Raw genomic sequence first — 23,253 nt, forward strand, 5'->3', positions numbered from 1 at the left:
GGGTCATGTATCTTTGTTAGTTAGAGTTTTCCCTGGATATGTGCCCAGGACTGGCATTGCTGGATCATATGGCAACTCTATTTTGAGTTTTTAAAGGAACCTCCATCCTGTTCTCCGTAGTGGCTTGTGCTACTCAGTTTCTTAAAGTAGCTCTCATCATCTGTTGCTCCTGCATCCTCACCACCACTCACTCACTCACTCCTCTTCTTTTTTTGGTCCCTTCTGCCCCCGCGACTGGGCTGAAGCTGTGCTCAGTGGTCCCCAGGGATCCCCACTGCTACTTCCCATGACTTAGTTCAGCCGCCTTGGCCATCACTGCCTGTGAAATGCTAACATAGTCGTCCTTGAAGCCAGCTCTTCCCTGGACTCCTGGGTCCCCCCCGCCCCTGCCGGCAACATCAGGGCAGCAGTGGGGGGAATCTGCACCACCCGACCCTGCCCTCTGCTCACTCCAATCTCTGCTGCGGTGCCATCACCCTCTCTGAGAGCTTCGCCTGACCTTAGTGAGGACTCAGGGTTCTCGTCCTCCTGTGGGCTCCACTCCTGAGTTTTCTGCCATGTCCTCAACATTTCCATGCAGATTTTCCTCTCATGCCCCCAAAACTGGACTCACAAGCTATTTTAACAACCCTCCCACCCCTGCACCCCCGGTGTTTGTCACTGCATGAAGCAGCCGTCTCAGTGACACGGTCAGAAATCTAAAAGCTTCTCTTTGAAAACTCTGCCCCCTTCGCTTTGACTCCGTCCATCACCGGATGTGGTTGCTCTCCCCCCAGGGCCGTGGCGTGGCTTGACGAGGGTCTCGCCCACCCCTTCAATGCATGTGCGGCCTGCTTTGGGGCTGTAGCAGCCTTACGTATGCACTGGTCCAAACGTGCTCACGAGGCTTCCTCACGGGGGTGCCATAGAGCTTTGGACATCGATTTGTCTGACATACCCTATCCTGAGAAGGGGGCTAGCAGTCTTAGCAGGCAGAAAACTCAGTGTTCCGGATGAGGCACGTTTTCTTCTGAAGGAACTTGGAAATCTGAGTGGCCATAAACAGTTAAGGGAGAAAGGGGGATCCTGCCAGCGTCTCAGTGTCTGGGCTGCATATAGAATTCAAGGAGCTGAGCAGGTGAAACAAACCAATGGGTCTTCCACCCGCGTCTACCTTCCCTGTGACTTGGGGGCTCCCCTCCAACTCTGACCTGCTCGTGTCTCCCCTTCCACACGCCCCTGGCTTCCTTCTCCCTTTATACGGCAGTAGCTCACTTTTGCAGCGGTTCACGTGGAAGAGGTGACAATGACTCGAAAGTAACTTTAAGAATAAAACACAAAGGGGCTGCAGGAGGCAGAGGCGTTGCTCCCTCATAACCACCCCCAGTCTGCCCATCCCCTGAGGGCATGGCCTTGATGAGTTCCTCAAGGTGTAGCCCTGTGCCTCCTGAGATACGCAGACACAAAGACATATACACACACAAAGACACACACACACAAAGACAGACACAAAGACACGGACACACACGCAAAGACACAGACACACACAGAGACACACACACACACAAAGACACAAAGAAACAGACACACACACAAAGACACACACAAAGACACACACACAAAGACACGGACACACAAAGACACAGACACACAAAGACAGACACAAAGACATAGACACACAAAGACACAGACACAGAGACACAGCCACAAAGAAACAGACACACACACAAAGACACACAAAGACACAGATACACACAAAGACACAGACACAAAGACACACACACAGACACACACAAAGACACAGACACACACAAAGACACAGACACAAAGACACGGACACACACAGAGACACAGGTGCACACACACACTGTGGACCTTTGTACATGCATCCACCTCCTAGACCTCCAGCTCTGACCAGGTCTCAGTCAAAGTTTTCTCCAAAATATATCCTTTTTTTTAAATTGAAGTATAGTTGCTGTACAATATTATATAAATTACATGTATACAATATAGTGGTTGACAATTTTTAAGGGTTATACTCCATTTATAGTCTTTATAAAATATGGGCTGTATGCCCTGTGTTGTACAGTATATCCTTGTAGCTTATTTTATACCTAATAGCTTGTACCTCTCAATCCTCTACGCCTATATTGGCCCTCCCCATTAGTAACTACTAGTTTGTTCTCTGTATGTGTTGAGTCTGCTTCTTTTTTATCTTCACTAGTTGGTTGTATTTTTTAGATCCCACATATAAGTGATATCATACAGTATTTGTCTTTCTCTGTCTGACTTATTTCACTTAGCATAATACCCTCCAAGTCCATCTATGTTGCTGCAAATGACACAGTTTCATTCCTTTTTACAGCTGAGTAATATTCCATTGTATATATACACCGCATCTTCTTTATCCATTCATCTGTTGATGGACACTTAGTTTGCTTCCCTATCTTGGCAATTGTAAAGAAGGCTGCTGTGGACATGGGGGTGCATGTATCTTTTCAAATTAGTGTTTTTGTTTTTCCAAAATGTATCTTAAATACACAAGAACAGGAAGTCAAAGTGCCCAGGGTCCATTTATCCAACAAATGCGTACTGAACCAGAACGCTGGGTCACCCTGTACTAGGCGCTGGGGACACAGCTGTGGGCGAGGCTTGGGTCCTGCCGCTCCAATATTGATAAACGGTGACGAGAAGGATGCACCTATTTGATCATGGAGGAATGGGGTGGGTAGACTGCCTGTCAGGTTTTTAATTAATTAATTAATTTTATTTATTTATTTATTAGTTGGCTGTGTTGGGTCTTTGTTGCTGTGCGTGGGCTTTCTCTACTTGCGTTGAGCGGGGGCTACTCTTTGTTGTGGTGTGTGGGCTTCTCATTGTGGTGGCTTCTCTCTGTTGCCGAGCACGGGCTCTAGGCGCGTGGGCTTCAGTAGTTGTGGCTCATGGGCTCAGTAGTTGTGGATCGCGGGCTCTAGAGCGCAGTCTCAGTAGTTGTGGCACACGGGCTTAGCTGCTCTGCGGCATGTGGGATCCTCCCGGACCAGGGCTCGAACCCGTGTCCCCTGCATTGGCAGGCGGATTCCTAACCACTGGACCACCGGGGAAAAATCCCTGCCTGTCCGTTTTGCTTTTGTGCCTTGGAGGTTCAGGCTGTCCTGTGACCCCCTGTCCTGTCGGCAGGGCCTCTTCCGAGTAGCCCCATCTGCCTCCAAGCTGAAGAAGCTGAAGGCTGCCCTGGACTGCTGCGTGGTGGACGTGCAGGAGTGCTCGGCAGATCCCCACGCCATTGCAGGTGGGCCTCGCAACTGGGGGGGCTCCGGGGAAGGGGTGGGCGTGGAGGGTGTGCGGCCACGTGTCGGGGCCACTCAAGCCACGGGCTTCCCAGCATGCTCCAGGCATGTCCACTTAGGACCCCGCTTGAGCCCTGGTGGCTGTGGCCCTTGAAGGGAGGCCTTCCCATCCCCCACGTGCCAGGGGAAGGGGCGAGGGTGGGAAACATGAGGGGGGAGGCCAGTGTGATCACCAGCCCAGGGCCCACGGCCCCGCCAGAGCCTCGGATCCGGTCACGCGGCAGCCGCTGTGTGCCCTTGTCACATGGGTCGGGGAACCGTCCCCAGACGTGGCCCCCATGATGGCGCTGGCCGGTAGCATGTGTCTCTGCCGTGTCCCAGTGGCTCACGGACCATATGGTGTTCATGTCCAGGAGCTTTGAAATCTTACCTCCGGGAACTGCCAGAACCTCTGATGACTTTTGAGCTCTATGATGAGTGGATTCAGGCTTCCAAGTGAGTACAGCACGTTTCGGGGTGTCTTCTGGGTTGCGGTTTATTTGGGAGTCTTTATTGAAATTGTGAAAGCATGCCACCTGGGATCCAGCGAATCCCTCTCTTGGTATGTGTCACGGGGAAAGGCTTGTACGTGTGCCCGGAGAGGAGTGTACCAGGGTGTTGGTCGTGCGGTCACCTTGAATAGCAGAAGGGAATGACCGAACAAAATACGGTCTAGCTACACTCTCACATGCCCTGCAGCACTTCGAAAAACGGGTAGAGCTATTCCTGCTTACGTGTAGAGGTACGAAGATTTAATTCTGAGTGAACTAAAGTTAACAGGGACTCACAGGAGAGTCTGTTGTTTTAAAAAGAAGAAATACAAAAAACACACTCAGAACGATACAGTTTTAGGAGTGCCTCTGTAAATGTGTAACTACATAAAAGAAGGTTCTGGAAAGGCTCACACTGGCGGGTGGGGATGACTCCTTCCAGAGAGCAGAGCAGGACAAGGGAGTGGTGACAGGGGTCTTTACCCTCATCTGTAATAGGTAAAAAATATTAACAACAACTAACGAATAACTAACATCAAAATACAATGTCCGGGCAGTGGACACCATCCCCACTTTCCTGAAGGTGAGCCTGGAGCGGGGGCCTCAGCAGGGAGGTGGCAGGAACGAGGCCCAGACCCTGGTCGTGCATCGGGAAGATGGGGGTATGGAGATCGGGGGGGCTGGTACTCAGCAGGTGACGCCCCAGCCATGTCACCCGTGTAGCTCCGAAGCGTGGGATTCCTTGCTTCCTTCCTCACTTGATTCGTGGTTGGGATTGTATTATGTATTTTCTTCGGCCCTAAGTAAGAGCTGGCTTTAGTACATGCTACTGTTTGGAGGAATCAGTTTTTACTGAGTAAATGGACACGGCTAGGGAGGACACAGGAGAATGGGCACCAGAGAGAGGCTCGGAGAGATGAGGGTGGAGATGGTCCAGGAGAAAAAGATACAGGAGGGAGAGGGACATTTCGTGGGAGGACTGAGCTCGGTGCCCATGAAAGGATGACTTCTGGGGGTCTCTAATCATGGGGTTTAGTAGTGAAAAGCAGCCAGCTGAGCTGCTCCAACAGGATGCTGGAGTGCGTGTGTGCTTCCGTAAGAACTGGGGCTGCAAGAGAAGCCAGCTGACCTGGAAGTGAAGCCAGGCTGGCGTGTGCAGAGCTAGAAAAAGCCCGCTCCGGTTACCGAGCACACCTCTGGTTTTTTATCCAAGGTAGAATAGAGATGATGCATTTTAAAAGGCTGGCTGACTGCCTGGTATTCCTGCATCTCATGGTGGAAAGTGAGTTTTAGAGCCCACGAGGATACTAATAATCACAGGTGATGCCATTTGTTGAGTGTTTATTAGAGGCTTGTCATCGTTCTAAGGTCAGTATATGTTTTTAACTCATCTGATTTTCACAACAACCCTATGAAGGGGGTTGTGCTGTCTTCCCTATTTTATAGATAAGGCAGTCGAGTCACAGAGCAGGTGTTCGTGGCAGGTTACTTGCCGTCTGATAAGTGACAGGACGAGGATTTGAGTCCAAGGAGTCCGGCTCCGGAGCCCACGTGCTTAGCGGCACTCCACGCCTCTCTAGAATGACACGGGGGTCCTGGGTATGATGACGAGTGAGGACGTATCTTTTGATGGACGCTGCCCCTTTTATTTGCTGAATGTGTGGGTGGTCTTGATGACACCAAGCTGGAGGAGGAGAGGGCAGCCGGGTGCTTCGGGATCAGAGAGAGACCGTTCCCGATGATTTACAAAGCTGGGCTCCATTAGGGAATAGGGGTGAGCGGATGCCTCGAAGAGCTCAGGTCTTTGAACCAAGGGAAAGCAAAGGCTTCTTTCTGCCCCCGGAGGAGAGGCATGTTGTGCGTGAAGATTCTGGGCATGGTGGTGGCGGCCACCCCGAGGCCGCAGTCTCTAACGAAGGTAATTTTGCCCAGGACAGCCACCTTCAACCCTCCGTGTGCACCAGTCTCCTGCGAAGCTTTAAAGGATACCTGGGTTCAATGCCTGGACCTCCTTTTCAGAGATTCTGGTTTCATTCTCTTTGTTTCAGAGCTCCCGAGGCTACTGGGTTGATAACCATTGACCTTTGGTGAAGCGGAGTCTCACCAGAGAGCCACACTCGCCCTAACGGGGGATTGGCCTTCAGGGAAGCTCTGCCTCTGGCCGGGCCATCCAGGAGTCGGGACGGGGACTGGCGGGAGACAGCAGGAGCAGTAGTGAGGGATCTGCCAGGCGGGGTGGCCTGGGACTTGGCTGGTCACGTGTGCTGAGCGTTTCCATGCAGGAAGCACGGAGCAGCCCAGAGGCTGAGCCAGGCCTACCAGAGGCGGCAGGAAGGCCCGAGGCTCCCGTCACTCCCAGGCTTTCTCCCTCTTCGTGCTGGCCATCCCCTCCCACGCGACTGTTCCCCCGAAACCTTTGCCTGGTGGGCTCCTTCGGACTCTTTGGGCCCGTCTTCCTGGCACCCAGACGTCAAGCAGCTGGCAGTCAAGATCCGTCCCCATCCCCTGTGTTCTTTCTCTGCGGAGAACTGATCTACGGGTTCGAGGCTGTGTTTGTGTAGCTGGTTAGGTTGTGAGCTGGGCTGGTGGGGCAGGGCGGGGGAGGCAACCGTCTCCTCTGATTGCATCCTGATTCCCAGCCCTCAGTACGTGGGTGCTGATTTTTATTGAAGGGAAGGTCTTGGCAGAATCTGCCCTTTCAAGGGCTGAGGAGTGGAAAAGGGAGATTTTCTTGCCTGGGTCAGGATGGGAGGGAGGACTTCTGGGGACCCAGCGATGGCCACTGCCCTGCCTTGGGCCCCGGGTCAAGGGGTCTGAGCTGAGCTTCCCTGTTGGCATTTGCTTTTTAGTTTTTCTCGAGAAAAGGTTCTTTGAACATAAGGCCTTCCTGACAGTGTCAGCCTTGATGTAGGTTTTCATGAAAAGTAAATTTAAAAATGTAGTCCTATAAGTAGTTTCTTTTAATCCTTACAGGGTTTATCAATAAAGAAACCTTTAGAGCACATCTTTTTGTAGAGTAGAGAATCCTTTGGTCATGGAAATTATCCATCTCTGAGTTATGTCTTCAAGGGTCAGATGTCCTTATGTCTGTATGAGTTCATGTAATTTACTTGTTCAGAAGGTGTTTATTGAGCATCTGTTATGTGCCAGATGACAAGACACTTAATGTGCATTAACTAATACCCGTGGAACAGGCCAGTCAGCTGCCACCGTGGTGTGAAAGTGGGGTTGACCTGTTTCTGGTGTCCTGTTGCTGTGACAGAATCGCCCTGATGACACCACGGCCCCGCCCACTCCAGAGGCCAGGTGTCTGGCCTCTGCCCTCCTCCCTCACCTGCTGCCCCGGCACCCATTCACCTGGGCCATGTGACCTGTGTAGGGGAAGTTTTGTTGAAATAGCCCAGGCAAGACAGAAAGAGACCTTAGAGGGGGAAATAATAAGAAACAAACCTATGAATGATAATAGTTTACGGATACGATCACTAACAACGGCTGGTTCCTTTTTCTCAAATATTTCGATGGCTGGTGAATATGAATCATGGTGGGACTTCATCGATTCGTGCTCAACCAATGGCTTTTCCTGTTAATTTCCCAGCATCCAGGAGCAGGACACGAGGCTCCAGGCTCTGTGGAATGCGTGTGAGAAATTGCCCAAGGCCAATTACAACAACATCCGGTGAGTGGACCCTGGAGACACTGGGTCAAGGTTATTTAAGCCTCAGACACGTGTTTCCGGGCCAAAAGGCATGGTCACTGGCAGGCATGGTGTTATATGGTGTCCAAAGCATGGTTAACATGCAGGGTCTCTTTTCAACCTCAGGCAGCCCTGGGAGGCTGTGAATTACCATTTTGCACGTGAGGAAACAGACTAAAAGGGACTATGAGACTTTGCAGGCTACCTGGCCAGCTGTTGGCTAATGCAGTTAAGTTCTTTGATTTGCAAGGAGCAAAGATGAATACAGGCTGTTTCCAGATATCGGGGGTTTATTGCAAAGATGGGTGCCCGTGGACACTGCGGAGAAGCTGACCAGACCCCGAGCTGGACTTGGCAGGTGTGTCCTGGAGCTAGGCTGCAGGAAGAAGAGGCTGGGAGAATGTTCTGTGGTTTCCACCTTTCAGCAGCAATTTCCCACGAGTCTGTCTCTTACTTTTCTTGCTACCGCCAGGATTTCACTTCCTGCTTCCTCATCACGTTGTCTGTGCCAGCATTGCCCCTGGCCCTGCCCCTCTCCTGGGTACTTCCTTAGATGCAGATTTTCAGCTTCAGCTGCTGCTGCCATCTGCCTGATGATTTCTGTTTTCCTGTTAAAAACTCCAGGAGCGACTTTCCATGACTTAAACATAGAATTCCTGTACGACCCAGCAATTCCACTTCTGGACGTATTCCCAAAAGATTCTGAAAGTAGGGACTTGATTTTGTACACCTATGTCAATGGCAGCGTGATTCACAATAGCCAAGAGGTGGGAACAGCCCGAATGTCCGGTGATGGATAAATGCGTAAACAAAGTACACATACAATGCGATACTCAGCCTTCACAAGGAAGGACATTCTAATTCTTGCTACAGCATGGATGAACCTTGAAGGCTTTACGGTAACCGAGGGAAGCCAAACACAAAAGGACAAATACTGAACAGTTCTACTCGTAAGAGGTACATAGCGTAGTCAATTCATGGAGACAGAAAGTAGAATGGTGGTTGCCAGGGGCTTTGAGGGGGTGGAGCAGCAGGTGGTCTGTCATTTAATGGGTGCAGGGTTTTAGTTTGGGGTGATGGAAAATTCTGGAGATGGGTAGTGGCGATGGGTGCATCACAGTATGAAAATATTTAACGCTACTGAGTTTTACACTTTAAAATGCTTAAATTGGTCAATTTATGTATACAAAATTGAAAAACAAAATCCCAACAGCAAGAATCAGATGGGTATGACTCTTCAAGTGTTGCTAGGCCACTGGCCAGCCTGTGGGTTGACTGAGCTCAGGTCCCACGTCCTGGTCCAGGCATGTGTGGCCTCTTGGAGGGTATGACATGGCGGGAGAGGCTGTGGGTAGAGGTGGCCCACTGGCAGCTTTAGGGGCCTCTGGGGTCCTTCTGCTCCGTGGGCAGTAGGTAAGTCAGCAATTCCTGAAGGAGCCACTTCACTGTTGTGCAGGCAGAACGGGACTGGACCCGCCGCCCGTGTAACAGAGGCCGGGGCATTCCGTGCGGCCCGGCAGGTTTGGTGTGGTCTGTGAGGGCTCTTTTTATGCTTCATTTGTGCACAGCTCACTTACTGATTTTTTTTAAAATAATAGCTTTATTGAAATACAACTCATATACCATTGTGCCCTTTTAAAGCGTACAACCGAGTGGCTTTTCGTAAATCTGTAGAGCTGTGCAGCTATCACCACTGTCTAATTTTAGAACATTTTCATCACCCCAAAGAGAAACTCTGTGCCCAGTAGCAGTCATTCCCCGTTTCCGCCCAGCCAGTCCTCGGCAAACACTCATCTGCGTTCTGTGTCTGTTTGCCTGTGCTGGGTACTTCATAGAGATGGAACCATTCAACGTGGAGTCTGGCTTCTTTCACTTGGCGTTATGCTTCTGAGATTCATCCGTGTGGTAGCATGTGTCAGTATTTCATTCCTTATTAGGGCTGAGTAGTGTCCTCTTGTCTGGATGGACTGCATTTGATTCGTCTGTTCATCCCTTAATGGACGTGTGGCTGGTCTCCCCTTTTTGGCTGTGATGAGTAATGCTGCTGGGAACATTTGTGTCCACATTTGCATGTGGACATATTTCTCTAGGAGTGGAATTGCTGGGCCACATGCTAAGTCTAGGTTTAACTTTTTCTTCATTGGCTCTCAGAGCCCCACTGAGGTTAACCCCAGGGGACGCCACCCCTAGCACGTAAATGTCCCCACCAAACTGCTTCTCACCTCTTCACACAGGGAGGATGACAGGTGACAGCAGTTTGAAAAGAAGGAAGGACTTTCAGTCATCGTGCTGTGGGTCAAAAGGAAAGATGGAGAATTTTTCTGGCCAGGGTTAATCGAAGCAAGTGTCGACAGCTGAGTGAGAGCTGAGTCCGTCTGTTTTTGGAGCATTCTCGTGTCCTGACACATGACACGTCTTGATTATATTGTAGGATGTATGAATCTTGTTATCAGTAAGAGAAGTCTCCACCCGACGCTGAGGGACCACGGCTGGTTTTGAGCCCTTGTTAAACCTGGCCCTTCTCACTTCCTTTCAGATACTTGATCAAGTTTTTATCCAAACTCTCAGAATATCAAGATGTCAACAAGATGACTCCCAGTAACATGGCAATTGTATTAGGACCCAACTTGCTGTGGCCACAAGCGGAAGGGTGAGTCCAGGGAGGAAGGGGTGTATGGGTCACGTTGCGGGCAGGTGGGGCCTGGGCAGGATGGCCAGGGCCCCGGCTATCCACCAGCCTCATGTATGTGTCAGGTCGTATGTCTGTCTTGGCCTGCTCCTTCTTTAGGCTCAGGAGGAGACCCGGCAATCTTCAGATCTTTCCTGTTGGTAGACTCAGAGCTAGGCCTGCAGTTAGGGTCTTCTCTGAGCTCATCTGAGTCAGCACTAGGCACGGCAGGCTCTTCCTGGCCCCCTGTGAAGAGCACACGTCCCAGCATCTGTGGGACAGAGGGCTGTCTCAAAAGGGAGAACAGAGCTGGGAAAAGGATGAACCCGGCAGTTATGAGAATCATACCTCGCACCGAAAGGTGCCTCATACTTTGCGATTTTGAGTATGTTACTTGCTCGTCTCCTGTAGGGAGGACTTCTGGGGTATCTGCATTCCGTAGAGAGGGAGAGAGGTTCAGAAAGGTGAAGTGTCCTTCCTGAGAGGATGCTTGCTCTCGGACTTCTGGTCCAGGGCCCCTTCCCTGCCTTGGCCGCTCACCTCGCCCTGCCCCGCTCTGTCCTGTGCTCACAGGAACATCACGGAGATGATGACCACAGTCTCACTGCAGATCGTCGGGGTCATCGAGCCCATCATCCAGCACGCAGACTGGTTCTTCCCCGGGGGTACGTGACAGCATCCCGGTGTGGGAGTGGGCTTCTGTGGAAAATGGGAGTGTTGCTGTGAGTTCCGAACCTCTGAAACCTTTGAGTACCACTGGCCAAAGGTGTGTGTGTAATTGGTTTGTTTTTAATCCTCCTACACACAAGCACACTTGCACACATGTACGCACACACACGCGTGGGCACACACTCACATAACACCACTCAGGAATGGGGTCGAGTCATGGCAGCTTCTTACTATCATCCCTGGTCAAGGGAAATTCTGGCCTGAAGGTGCTGTGCTAACCATGCCCTCAGATTTTATTGGTCTAACCTCTACACCATAGTTTCTTTAAATCTGTCAATCATGAAATGCTGAAGCAGAAAAAAAAAAAAGAGATGTTATGCTCTGTAGATGCAGAGGATGAACCTGGATTTGAGGTGAACATGAACTTTTTTCTTTTTTTTTGGCAATAGTCATGCCTCCTTTCCATATATTTTTTTAACATCTTTATTGGAGTATAATTGCTTTACAATGGTGTGTTAGTTTCTGCTGTATAACAAAGTGAATCAGCTATACATATACATCTATCCCCATATCTCCTCCCTCTTACATCCCCCTCTCTCCCACCCTCCCTATCCCACCCCTCTAGGTGGTCACAAAGCACCAAGCTGATCTCCCTGTGCTATGCGGCTGCTTGCCGATAGCTATCTATTTTACGTTTGGTAGTACTAGAGAATGGACTTGAGGACACGGGGAGGGGGAAGGGTAAGCTGGGACAAAGTGAGAGAGTGGCTTGGAGATGAACATGAACTTTTATTCCGGGCTTAGGGATCACCTGGGTGCCATCCGTTCATTGCGCTAGGCTGTGTCCTTGGAGTTGCCCTTGGCATGTAAAGATGGGGCTCAGAGACAAGATCCTTTTTTTGTACCTCGTTCAAAATGAAGCTCTCAAGACAGCTCGCTAAGATGGAGTTTCATAAATGTTCTTAGCGTGGAAGCGCCATTGGATAAGGGAATGACTCGCAGTGGTGACAGCTTTGAAGAGACAGACAGCAGTTGTTACATTAAATTCAGTGTTAGCTTTTATAAAAAGTACTGTGCCTTATGTTTAGTAAATATTAAGGGTATGCTTTTGGCTGTGCAACCACAAACTGTTAACTCATGTGGGGATATAATATTAATAATTCTCTGCTCCGTTCATCAGAAGTAATCACTTAGTGCTGATCTAACATTAAAGAAGTTTGATTGTCTTTTGGCTTCATGTGTTTTGACTGTGACAGCTCTGAAATAAGAGTTCAATTGATGACACAGTCGGGTGAGGATGGGAAATCAGGATAAAGAAATATAGGAAGTAGGAGTTAAAGGCATAATTCTGTAAGTTCTGTGCTCATTCATTGTCATGGCACATAAATAGGCTGTGACCAGGAAAGGATGAGACTAGAATCCGTTTGATAGCCCACAGTCTTAGATCTCTTTCTATTTCTAATCCTTTAAAATTTCTTTTTCTCTTTGGTTTTCCAGAAAGACATCATCATCATCTACAGATGATCATATTGCCTGTTATTTTCTTTTCTTGACTAATTGCATTGGCTAGCACTTCTTCAGTAGTGTCAAATAACAGTGTTGAGAGTGGGCTTTGCTCTTTTTCCTGATATGATTTAGACTGCTCTGGCATTTCACTTTTACACATAAGGTTTGAGATAGATTATTTTGCCTTTTTCAAAAAGAAAGTACCCATCTGTTCCTATTTGGCTAAATTTGTTTTGTGAATCACAGATGAAAAATGCTTTATTAAATGCCCATCGTATTACACGCTAGGTGAGCATATGTGTTCACCTGGTAATAGGACGAATTATATTAAGATGAATTAATATCAATAGATGATCTAACACTGAACCATGGGACAAGATTTTCAGGGGTGACACATAAAGAAGCGGCCATCTCTGCTATCTCCCTCCTGCCCAGGAAGGCTGTGGCTGACCCACAGACCACGTGCACCCATTCTGTCTTCCCCGCAGAGATAGAGTTCAACATCACGGGCAATTACGGGAGTCCTGTGCACGTGAACCACAATGCCAACTACAGCTCGATGCCCTCCCCGGACGTGGACCCCGCCGACCGGCGCCAGCCCGAGCAGGCCCGCCGGCCCCTCAGCGTTGCCACGGATAACATGATGCTGGAGTTTTACAAAAAGGATGGGTATGAACTAGCATCCCTGTCTCAGCGTTGGGGGTTGTGGGATGGAGGGGTTGATTCACATGGCATGACAGGAAGGCTGCAGTTACCAGCAGCAGTTGGAGTGGGTTGTGTCTGTTAGCATGTCAGTTCATTCTTGATGCCTCCATCCGTGCTATTCGGGGTGCCTAGGCTCGCTTCCCACCCTGCAGGACGGAAGTAAGTGCGGCCTTCCGAGCTGACAGCTGTGATCAGTATTGATGAGTTCTCATCAAAAGAAAAAAATAGTGGGTCAGAAGGGGACCCTGAAAAAAAAAAAGATACTAAACACTTTATTTTGACTCAAAATTTACAAACGTACATCCATTCTCAAATCTTCAGCGGTTTTATTCTGATGTTGGGTCTGCTCGTCTGCACCCCTCAGCAACATTCCTGCATCAGTAACACCTGCCGTGTGTAGTTTAACATTCCCAGTTTCAGTCTCTTTAAAACAGATTGAAAACCTAAACCTTGAAGCAATCTGGGTGTAAAATCCTTGTAAGTTTCTGAGGGTTGTTTTTCCGTCTTTCGTGATCGACACCTACACCTGCTTTGATGCGGTTGTCACGAGACTCATAAATGCGCCCAGCTTATTTCGCATAGGAATGACCCTCTTGCGCCCACATTAAATCAGTTCACATAATATGTAGTTGGATGATGTGATTCCCATAAGAAGTCAAATGGGCATAACAGGTTTCCTAACGAGCACAGCTGATTCGTGGGAGGTGTCAGCCCAGCCCTGGCACCCACATACGTGGGCTTGAGTCATCGGCTAATGTGTCCTACAGAGGAAAGGTTGGAAAACCCAGAACTGTGGAGGTACGTGAGTCTTACTTCCCACCCCTCTTCTCTTCTGAGTGGGAGTCGACCTTGGAGACCCACACCTGTGTCCTGTGTCGATGGGGAGTGTTCGCAAGGTCCAGTGTCCCGCGGGTGCAGGGTGTTTCTCTGCTCTGCGCTGTTGTTCATTGTATTCTGTCTGGTGGGGAAAGAAAAGCTGGAAATTCTTAGAAGTTAAAGGGAGTAGGGGGAGATTTCACCAATCTATAAAAAAAAAAAAAAGAGCATACTTAGAATCTGATCTTTGCCTCGGGGGAGAGAGACAGAGATGCAGAGAAGAGCGAGAGACCTAGCAAATGCATTGGAATTTGTTTTTAAAACTCAGTTTTAAGCGACTCAGTTCCTGTGTGAAGTGTCTCTTGCGGTGGGGGCGGGGGATGCCCTGGAGGGGCAGTTCTGGTCCTTTGGTCCCAAGTGTTTCTGCATCAGAGGTGGGCTCCACCCTGGTTCCCAGTCCCCTCTGAAAAGCCATCCAGATGACCTCTATGAGAAAGTTATCACCGTGGAATCTCAGGGCGTTCGACTTCCACTGGGCCCTACAGCGTGGTCTTCTTAGTATAAAGAGCCAGGGGTCGTTGGGATTTCCGTGGACAGACTGCCATCCCACTGGGGCCCCAGGGGCTGCAGGCAGCTTTCCAGATGCTGCTGGGGCCTTACCACCAGAGGGTTTTCAGGGGTACGCAGAGGCTAGAACTACACAAGTCAAACCACCTCAGCTAGTGCTGTACAGACTAGTCAATCTGTCCCTGCCAAACTCTCCCAGAATTGTGGATTTGTGGCCCGGATCAGTGAATTTCGAGGGTGGTTTGTTACGCAACTAAAGATAATCAGAACAAGCTTTAAAAAATAAAAAATAAAAAAGGATACTAGCGTGCTGTCCCCATGCAGCTCGGTGCAGCTGCTCTTTCCCGTCCTGAAACCTGATGGGCCTGTAGCCAGTTCACTCGCGTTCTCATCCTTAGGGGGCCTCCACCAGGGCCAGCCGACAGCAGCCCCCGAATCCACGAGGATATTTACACCAGGGCTAGCGGCCTCCCTCAGAGCTCAGTTTAGTGTGTGACTCGTCCTCAGCCGGTGCTTGAAACTGCTCTGCAGGGGTCTTGTCTCGCCAGCGCCCCTGCCCCCGGACCTTAGCCTGGACGTTCTGTAATTTGGAGTAAGCACGTGTGATCGAGAAGTTCGGGAGCGATCTGAACGGTGCTCTGTGGAACGCTAGTTCCACTAATGCTAGGTTCTGTTGGGGCAGGAGGCGAGGAGAGGGAAATCTGGGGTCTCGTGTGTTCCTGAAACACAGGATTCGACACGTCGAAACCCCTTTCTTGAGTGTATGACTTCTCAGGGTCTTTTACGCGCTGTGACGTGCCATGCATCTTCACAAGGGGCTGTGGCATCATTTCCCAAGTTTATTAGATCACAAAGCCTGTTGTCACGAGACAGTCAGAACTCGTGTTCCAAGGGACTTGTTTTTTTTTCAGTTGTGGGTATTGAGATCTTCTGCAGACCTAGCGGAAGGATGGAGAGCCTTCAAAGGACAGCCACCCTGAAAGGGGTTTATGTCGTGGACAGGGGATGTAGGAATGTTACTTCAGAGAGAGCCCGAACCTGGGGTAAAACAAGCTTACCTAGAAAGTTCTGGGAACCAGGGGAAACCTTGACTCATATGTGGGGGTTGGATTGGTCAGCTGGGCCTTTGGGAGGTGCATTCTTGGCCCAGGCCCTACCTCTGCTTCCACATTTCCAGGATTTACACATCTGTGGATGCTGAGACCAGGTCTGTGAAGTGTTGCCAGGTGACCCCAGGTTTTATTTTGTACTGGGGAGGTGAAGAAACTTCGTTGTTATGCATTTAGGAGAGGAATTATCCCTAGAGGAGCTGGAAATACCGGATTTTGGCCTTCCCGGGGGACTGCAGACAAGGCTAAGCCAGGATTTTTAGGATCCTTCCTATTCATTATTCACCTTGGCACCCGTCCTGCCACTGCTCCCCGACCTCCACGTTCACCCTAAACGGTGCGGGAACTCCCAAAGCTTCTGTGGGTTTTTGGGGAGATACCAGATTTCCTTTCCTCCTTTCTCTTGGTGGGTCTTTCCCAAGTGTAACTGATCTCTAGAACAAAAATCTCAACCTTTCCGATCTCTGTAGACTTGAATACCTCAAAGCCATACGTTGGCTGACATCTCTGGTTAGGACTGTTCCTGACCAGGATTCAAAAACAGCATGACAGGGGGCTTCCCTGGCGGTCCAGTGGTTAGGACTCCGCGCTTCCACTGCAGGGGGCACGGGTTCAATCCCTGGTCAGGGAACTGAGATCCCACGTGCCGCATAGCACAGCCAAAAATGAATAAAATAAAAACAGCATGACAGATGTCAACCCTACAGGGGCCAAAAGAAAAACAGAAAGCAACCACTAACTCCTGACAGCTCATCACCTGGAATGGTCCACAGCAAACTTCTATTCTCAGTAATACATGTGTTCTCTCTGTAGATACCTGTTCTTATGCTGGAATCTCCAACTTTCAGAATTTTTTTTTGTTTTCCTGGGGCAGGCCTTTTTCTCCTAATTTTTAAGGTCCTAGGTCTTCTCTTTTCCCTGTGTGGCCTGCCAGGTTACAGACTTTAAAACAGGAATGCCATTCCGTTTCCTGAATCAAGGAGACCTGTTCCATGATACAGTCTCTCATCGAAAAATACAAAGTACAGCTTAGGGTAAGTTCCCTGCAAACGTGAGGTCCCTGTAGACTGGGAGGAGCGAAGCAGGCCGAAGTAGGCTTCAGCGGGGCTGCCTCGCCAAGGTGCGGGTTTGCCAGCTGCCCTGCGTTAATCCTGAGGGCAAGCAGGCATGAGAAGCCTGAATTCCCTGCCCCTTGTCACCTTACCCTAAAGGGAGCCACGTGTCTCAGGGTCAGCTCCCCCCATGCTGCAGGCGCTCGCCTCCCATCACCTGGCTCCCTCTTTAGAAGACCCAGGAAGTCCAGAAGGGAAGCTCTGCCCAGGTGCCCTCCTGGACTCTGCCACGTGCCCCTGCCTTCTGCTTATTGATTTCCAAACCCTTTGCTTCTCGGGGGTTCTTCCTGGCCTCTGGTTTCTCGCTTCTCCCTTGATTCAGCCATAAAGGGATCCGAAAGCCAAGTTCCTCTCGTTTTCACCGGAAGCAGTGGCCGTGGGAAATCTTTGACATATACGAGATGTGGGTACCTGTGCAGTGACTTCTGAGGGAGTTGGTTGTTTCTGATTGATTGAACTTGGTCATTTTTATTTTATTTTATTATTTATTTATTTAGGCTGCGTTGGGTCTTCGTTGCTGCGCGCGGGCTTTCTCCCGTTGTGGCGAGCGGGGGCTACTCTTCGTTGCGGGCCGCGGGCTTCTCACTGCAGTGGCTTCTCGTTGCGGAGCACGGGCTCTAGGCGCGCGGGCTTCAGTAGTTGTGGCGCGTGGGCTCAGTAGTTGTGGCGCGTGGGCTTAGTTGCTCCGTGGCATGTGGGATCTTCCCGGACCAGGGCTCGAACCCGTGTCCCCTGCACTGGCAGGCGGATTCTTAACCACTGCGCCACCAGGGAAGTCCCGGTTATTTTTAAATAGCACGCAAGTTCTTTGATCCTGGCGGCTGTTGCTTCTTTATGTGATAAAACAATGAGCAGAAACTTGCGACCTGCTTACATAACCTGGTTGTATTCTTCTGCCTCTGAATAGCTCCCCCCTCTCGGCAGCATGCCAGGCAATTTTGTAATTTTTGTCTTTGGATGGAGTCCTAGCTAGACGTTCAGACACTCACATCTACCAGCCTTCCAAGCAAATCTTCATTGGCTTCTGAAGGTAATATGCTTTGAGGCCTCTGAGCGTCTTGCTGTTACCGCTGTGATCGATTCGCTCTGTAAAGATTTTTCTTGCCTTTTGTCTGAAGGAACTAGGACGCTCATAGAATACTGGCGGGACTGTAAAATAGAACAACCACTTGGGAAAACAGTTGAGCAGTTTCTGCAAAAGTTAAACATGGACCCGCCATGTGATGCAGCCATTCTATCCCTAGATATTTACCCAAGTGAAATAAAAGTGTATGTCTATACAAAGACTTGAAAAAGAAAAAGAAGGTTTTTATTGCCTCTTGAAAATGTCAGTGAACCTTTGATGTGTGTTTCCTGGACGCAGAGGACGCGGCTTCCCATGTGAAAGTCACTTCCGCTGGGAGAGTGGTGATCACAGTCGGCACAGCCGTCTCTTTATAAAAGCAGGGGTGTGCATTTCTCCTCTGGACTGTTGGTTGCTGGTGCTTTGCCGATGGATGATATTTAGCGGGTCTCGTTGGTCCTCCCCCCCGCCCCCCGACCATGCCCTCCCCTGGGTAAGCCAGGAGAAGATCACCAGGGAACCTGGTGTCTGGGGTCACCAGTGCTGGAAGGTGTGTTTGGAAATAGAAGGTGTCCCCCCCCAGCCCTGATCCCAGAGCCCACGCCTCTCATCCCAGATGGGGAAGGTCTTCCTAAGTGAGAGCGAATAGGGTAAGGAAGAGAGCACAGCGCGAGACCTCCAGCCTCTAGGGCTTCTGTTGGTCACCACGGGATAAATCCCGCCCTCCTTGCCGACACTGCAGCTAAGTGGTATCAGTTTGCTTCCCCAAGTGGAATGTTAAGCTGTTTGCTCTTTTTCAGCCTGATAAACTTGGAAGCCCAAGGGGCATAGTTTGATACCCCCCTGCAGCCCACTTTAAATACCGGGGGACGCAGTCGGACTCTGTCCCAGAGTTTTGAGTGGCCTCTAGGGGTGATTGGATCTCGTATAGAAGGTGCTTGTTTATTGGTGGGGGATCCTCAGAAGCAAGATGACTTGCAAGGTGGGTCCTGGAGAGAGACTGAACGCCCCCAAAATGCCTTGGAGATGAGAAATATTAACAGTGACACTCGACAGGAAGGGAGGGTCTCTGGGTCCCCGCCCCCAGGGGAAAGTGTGTCAGAAGCCGTCCGTCCCCTGTGTGCGCGGCTGTAGCATTGTTCTCCTCTGTGCGCCTCACGGAGAGTCCGTCCCCGCACATTTCCTTACAGGACCCATATCCCACCTGCTACAGCCGATCCCCAAACGTGGACCTTTTCTGTGAATCTTGCTGCCCCTCTGTGAGGTGGCTAGAATGTCATGGTGTAATAGCTCTTTGCTTCTGACCAGCGTGGGTGTGAGTACGACCCTCTGTGCATGTATGCAGGGGAGACCGGTGCTGGCTGGTGTTCACCCTGCGTGAATGTCCGTGTCTCCCTTAATACTGGAAGGATTGGCTCTGGCCTTAGTCAGTGAAGGCCTCGACTGCGTACCGTGGAACCAGTTACCTCCTAGACCCGAGGAAGGCATTAACCACCTTCTAAATCATTAACTGAGAAGAGAGCGGACTGCCGCTTCCATGGATTTGTTTTCCTCCCTTATTCCTGACCAGTGTGAGCTCTTTGGCTTCTCTCTTTATTCCCCTGCAGGGGTAGGATGATTTTTCACCTGTACAAACAGAAAAGTCACTTTAACTAGAAAGACCAGCTAAACTGAAACAATTTCAGTAAAAGCCCCAGGCTTAGCCTTGACAGACACAAGAGACAAGACAGACCTTGACAGGGACAAGCTGTGTGTCCCAAGGAGGGCGCAGTTTTTTCCACACTAATATCTGTATGTTTCTGTCCCTGCAGCCTTAGGAAAATCCAAAGGTACGGTATCCTTGGGTAGCTACGAGGCCACGCTCAGTCTCTTACCACTAAGCGAGCTATGCCTTAGGGAGCTCTGCAAGGGGGTGAATGTGTATGGCTGGTTGCTTTGGCCGATTTACTCAAAGCTGTCTGTCTTCCCCTCGTTAAAATGGAGTCGGGGTGGAGACTGACCAGAGGCATGTTCAGCCCTTCCCTGCTGTGTAGACCCTGCGGAGGTTGTAGCTCAGCCAGCACCCTGGGGCTGGTGCAGGAGTCCCGAGTCTGTCCCGTGCTCTCTATCCCCAAGTGGCAAAAAGAAGAAAGATGGATGTTTAGATGTCCCCTGCTGGCTGGTGCCCTGTTGTGGTCTGAGGCTGCCCCTCCCTCGCTGTCCCGCCCACCTCCACCTCCCACTTGGGAGGAGTGGGTGCCCCCCAGTGAGGCCGCTCTCTGCTCTGAGGGAAGCTTGGATTCTGGGGAGCTCGTTGGGCAGGCAGTGGTCCTAAGGCCAGCGGTGCCCGGGCCGCTGGTGGGAGCCCCGCCCGGAGCCGCCGGGGTGCTCAAGCACCTCTGTCCGCGGAGCACGGCTGGCAGCTGTCTCGCTTCCCTGGTCCAGGAGATGCTCGGGCTGCGCTGCGGGGCGCTTGGTGGGGGCGGGAACCCCGGCGCCCGGCGCGCGCGGCTAAGCCTGGGTCTCTCTGTCCCTGGCCAGCATGGGCGTGAGGGTCATGGACACGTCGTGGGTGGCTCGAAGAGGCTCCTCGGCCGGCCGGAAGGCGTCCTGCGCCCCGCCCACCATGCAGCCCCCAGCCCCATCCGCGGAGCTCGCCCCGCCCTTGCCGTCACCCCTCCCGGAGCAGCCCCCCGACGGCCCCGCGGTGCCCGCGCTCTCTCCATCCGGCCTCGGCCTCCAGCCCGGGGCTGAGCGGATCAGGTAAGCAGGGCGCTGTCGTCCTCCCCCCACCAAACCCCCCCGGCCTGGGTCAGCCTGGCCTGCGGTGCACAGACCACAGTGCTGGTCTGGGTTTGCCGCACCCACTCAAAGCCTCTTGGAGTTGGTCATTTCCCCCCTTTCCTAAGCATCCTGGTTTGGCTTCTGCAGCAGGTAAGGCATTCACAGACCCCTGGATTTTCATCAGATGGAAGCCAGGCTTTCCCAGAACAGCATCCCAGGCACACGGGTAAGGTGGCAGCTTGCTACGGCCAGGCGAGGAATCTGAGTCCCCAGCTCCCTGTGTCCCCCTCCTATGCTATTACAGCTTCCCTATTTTGAAATTTAGAATTTCAGTGTTTCTCCCTTCCTCTCCTCTACCTTTAGACGCATAGGGACCATTTTACTGCTAAAATGGGTGCAAATCAGGTAAAGAATGGAGGTGCCGTGGTCACGCTGGGCCTGGGGATCTTTGCAGCCTGTGGTGTGACTGCATCTCGTTCTTGCGGAGGAAGAAGGAAGACGGGAAGCGCACTCATTCCAGCGCTAGTTCTATGAACTTTTATGCAGGGCAGCCCTTGTCACTCCAAAGATGAAAAACGCAGTCTGAGCCATCAAGGCGCACGTCACGGCATGTGGTCGTTGGTACCCGGGGCGCGGGGGAAGGAGGCCATCCCTGGCCCTTCCTTGAAAGGGACGTGGTCAGAGGAGATTCTAGGAGTGGGGATTGCACAGGAGGCTGCTTTGCCGTTTGTTTCTGTCTGTCCTAAAGCAGCAGTTCAGAGAAGCGGGAAAGTTCCTTCACTCAGAGGCACTGTGCGTTCTGTTAGGGTGTGCAGTATCCCTCCACGGCCACCGCTGAAAACACTCCGGAGACTCTGGGAAGCCGAACCTCTCAAGCCAGTCTTCGCATGTACACGTGCGTGCACACACACACAAAGACACACAGAGACACACAGACACACACACACACACACACACACAAAAACCCCCTAAGTGAAGGGATTGCAGGGTTTTTTGTTGTTGTTTTTTTTAATGAGTAGAAGGTATTTTCCCTGAGAAATGGGGAAGTGACAATCAGAGTTGGGGGGCGGGAGGGTAGTGACCCTGGATGGCGTGGCTGCTGATGGCTCCACTGGAGAGGACGAGGGGTCGCCAGCTCTGGCTGGGACTCATGGGCTTCAGTTTCGTTTGAGGGATGTGGGAGGGGAGAGGGAGTCAGCAGGAAGCAGCGGCTGCTGGTTGGCGGAGGAAATGGACAAATAGGAGACTTGCTGGGATGGTTTCCTGCTGGAGAGAGAGCAGAGGCCAGGAGAGGGAGCTGGCCACGGGTGCCACACGGGGATGAAGGTGGAACCCAGGCCCTCAGAGCCCCAAGAGAGGACGGTCACCTCCGTGGGCATCTTGGAAGGCTTTCAGAAGGGCTGAGAGGACCATACCTGCCTAGAGGAACATGTATTCAGTTCACAGCGCTGATGCTGAAGTTACCTGAGTTCAGGGGCTGTCTTTTGTCCTGTGTTTCAGCACTTCTAAAAGCAAGGAACTTTCTCCAGGATCTGGGCAGAAAGGAAGTCCAGGTTCCAGCCAGGGGACGCCCAGTACAGCGATGCAGCCCGGGATGCAGCCGGGCGCCAGCCCCAGCCAGCTGCCCGCAGACCAGAGTCCTCACACCCTCCGGAAGGGTATGTCACTGCCGCCGGCTCGTGGGGGCTTGGGGGGCTCGGGCCAGAGAGCTGTCACACCGCCTGGAAACATTTCCCTGCATTCTCACGGAGATTTAGCAACTGGTTTCATGAAAAAGTACTGCACCTGAGAGCTTTGGGAAGTTAGCCAACCCCAAGAGGGGCCGTTGCATCGTTATTCCTCGGTTTACTCATTTGAACAGTGGGCTCGGGGGTGTGGTGGGGGGCAGACACGGGGCTCTGCTTCCCGTCCACCAGGACCTTTCTGCAGAATCATCACCCAGGGTGACACGTGTCTTCATCGACTCTGCCAGGCTTCCCACCACCACTTAAAATGCAGTGTGGAGTCTTCCCCAGGAGCCCCCTGCCCCAGCTGGGGTCCAGCCCAGCTGCCTACCCCTGGATTATTTGTAGAAGGGGACACAGAGGCGGAATTGAGACTGTTTCTGCAGGAGGCCTGCCCTTTGATATTTCTTTAGTGGAGGCCTGAGCATTTGTCCACTGGCCCATGAGCTGCCCACCCCAGATTTCTGCCACTGAAACCCACTGCAGAAGGCCCCGTTATTCTCCCTGAAAGGATTCCCCAAAGCCGAGACATGCTCCATGGTGATAATTTCATAAATGGGGGCTGCATGGAACGTGTGTTAATCAGAGCCACCTTTTTTTTCACCTTCTGTCATGACGAAGTCTGTAAGGTGCTTAAAACAGCACGTTGTCTGATTTGTTCTCAGTTCAGGCCTGTCCGGCTTCTAGGTGTGCCTTTAGCTCCGGGATGTGGGACTGGGCTGGTTTTCCTTATCCTGACACAGGGCCCCTCCCGGCTGCGGGCTGCTGTGTGAGCCCATCATCCGAGCCTGCCCTCACCCAGCCCTTCCATCCTACTCACCCCCATTCATCCCTTGTACGCCCTACAAATGTTTGTTGAGCCTCTGCTATGTGTAGAGAGCCCCGAGGCTCTAACAGAGCAGCAGACATGGCCTCTGCAGACAGGTGAACGTGGAACCGTAGTACAAGGGTGTTGCTGCTGGACCGCCTGTGGTGAGCTCAGGACACCGAGGGTCATGTGAGGGCACCTTGCAACACAGGGGGTTGGCCAAAGTGGCAGTGGAGGGATTTGAGCGTGC

At 51.4% G+C, this 23,253-nt stretch overlaps 1 protein-coding gene across 1 annotated transcript in view; it reads left to right on the forward strand.

Moving 5' to 3' along the window:
* The window catches only part of ARHGAP44 (Rho GTPase activating protein 44), a 142,230-nt gene that overhangs the window by 113,099 nt on the left and 5,878 nt on the right, over nt 1-23,253 (forward strand). The window contains exons 12-20 of the mRNA XM_065898067.1: nt 3,160-3,271; nt 3,683-3,764; nt 7,395-7,475; nt 10,030-10,143; nt 10,735-10,826; nt 12,825-13,005; nt 19,520-19,537; nt 20,229-20,450; nt 21,972-22,129. Of these exons, the coding sequence (XP_065754139.1) occupies nt 3,160-3,271; nt 3,683-3,764; nt 7,395-7,475; nt 10,030-10,143; nt 10,735-10,826; nt 12,825-13,005; nt 19,520-19,537; nt 20,229-20,450; nt 21,972-22,129 (1,060 nt within the window). The remainder of the gene's footprint in view (nt 1-3,159; nt 3,272-3,682; nt 3,765-7,394; nt 7,476-10,029; nt 10,144-10,734; nt 10,827-12,824; nt 13,006-19,519; nt 19,538-20,228; nt 20,451-21,971; nt 22,130-23,253) is intronic.

The sequence above is a fragment of the Phocoena phocoena genome, chromosome 19 (genome assembly GCF_963924675.1).
Source record: "Phocoena phocoena chromosome 19, mPhoPho1.1, whole genome shotgun sequence".
Taxonomy (NCBI): Eukaryota; Metazoa; Chordata; class Mammalia; order Artiodactyla; family Phocoenidae; genus Phocoena; species Phocoena phocoena.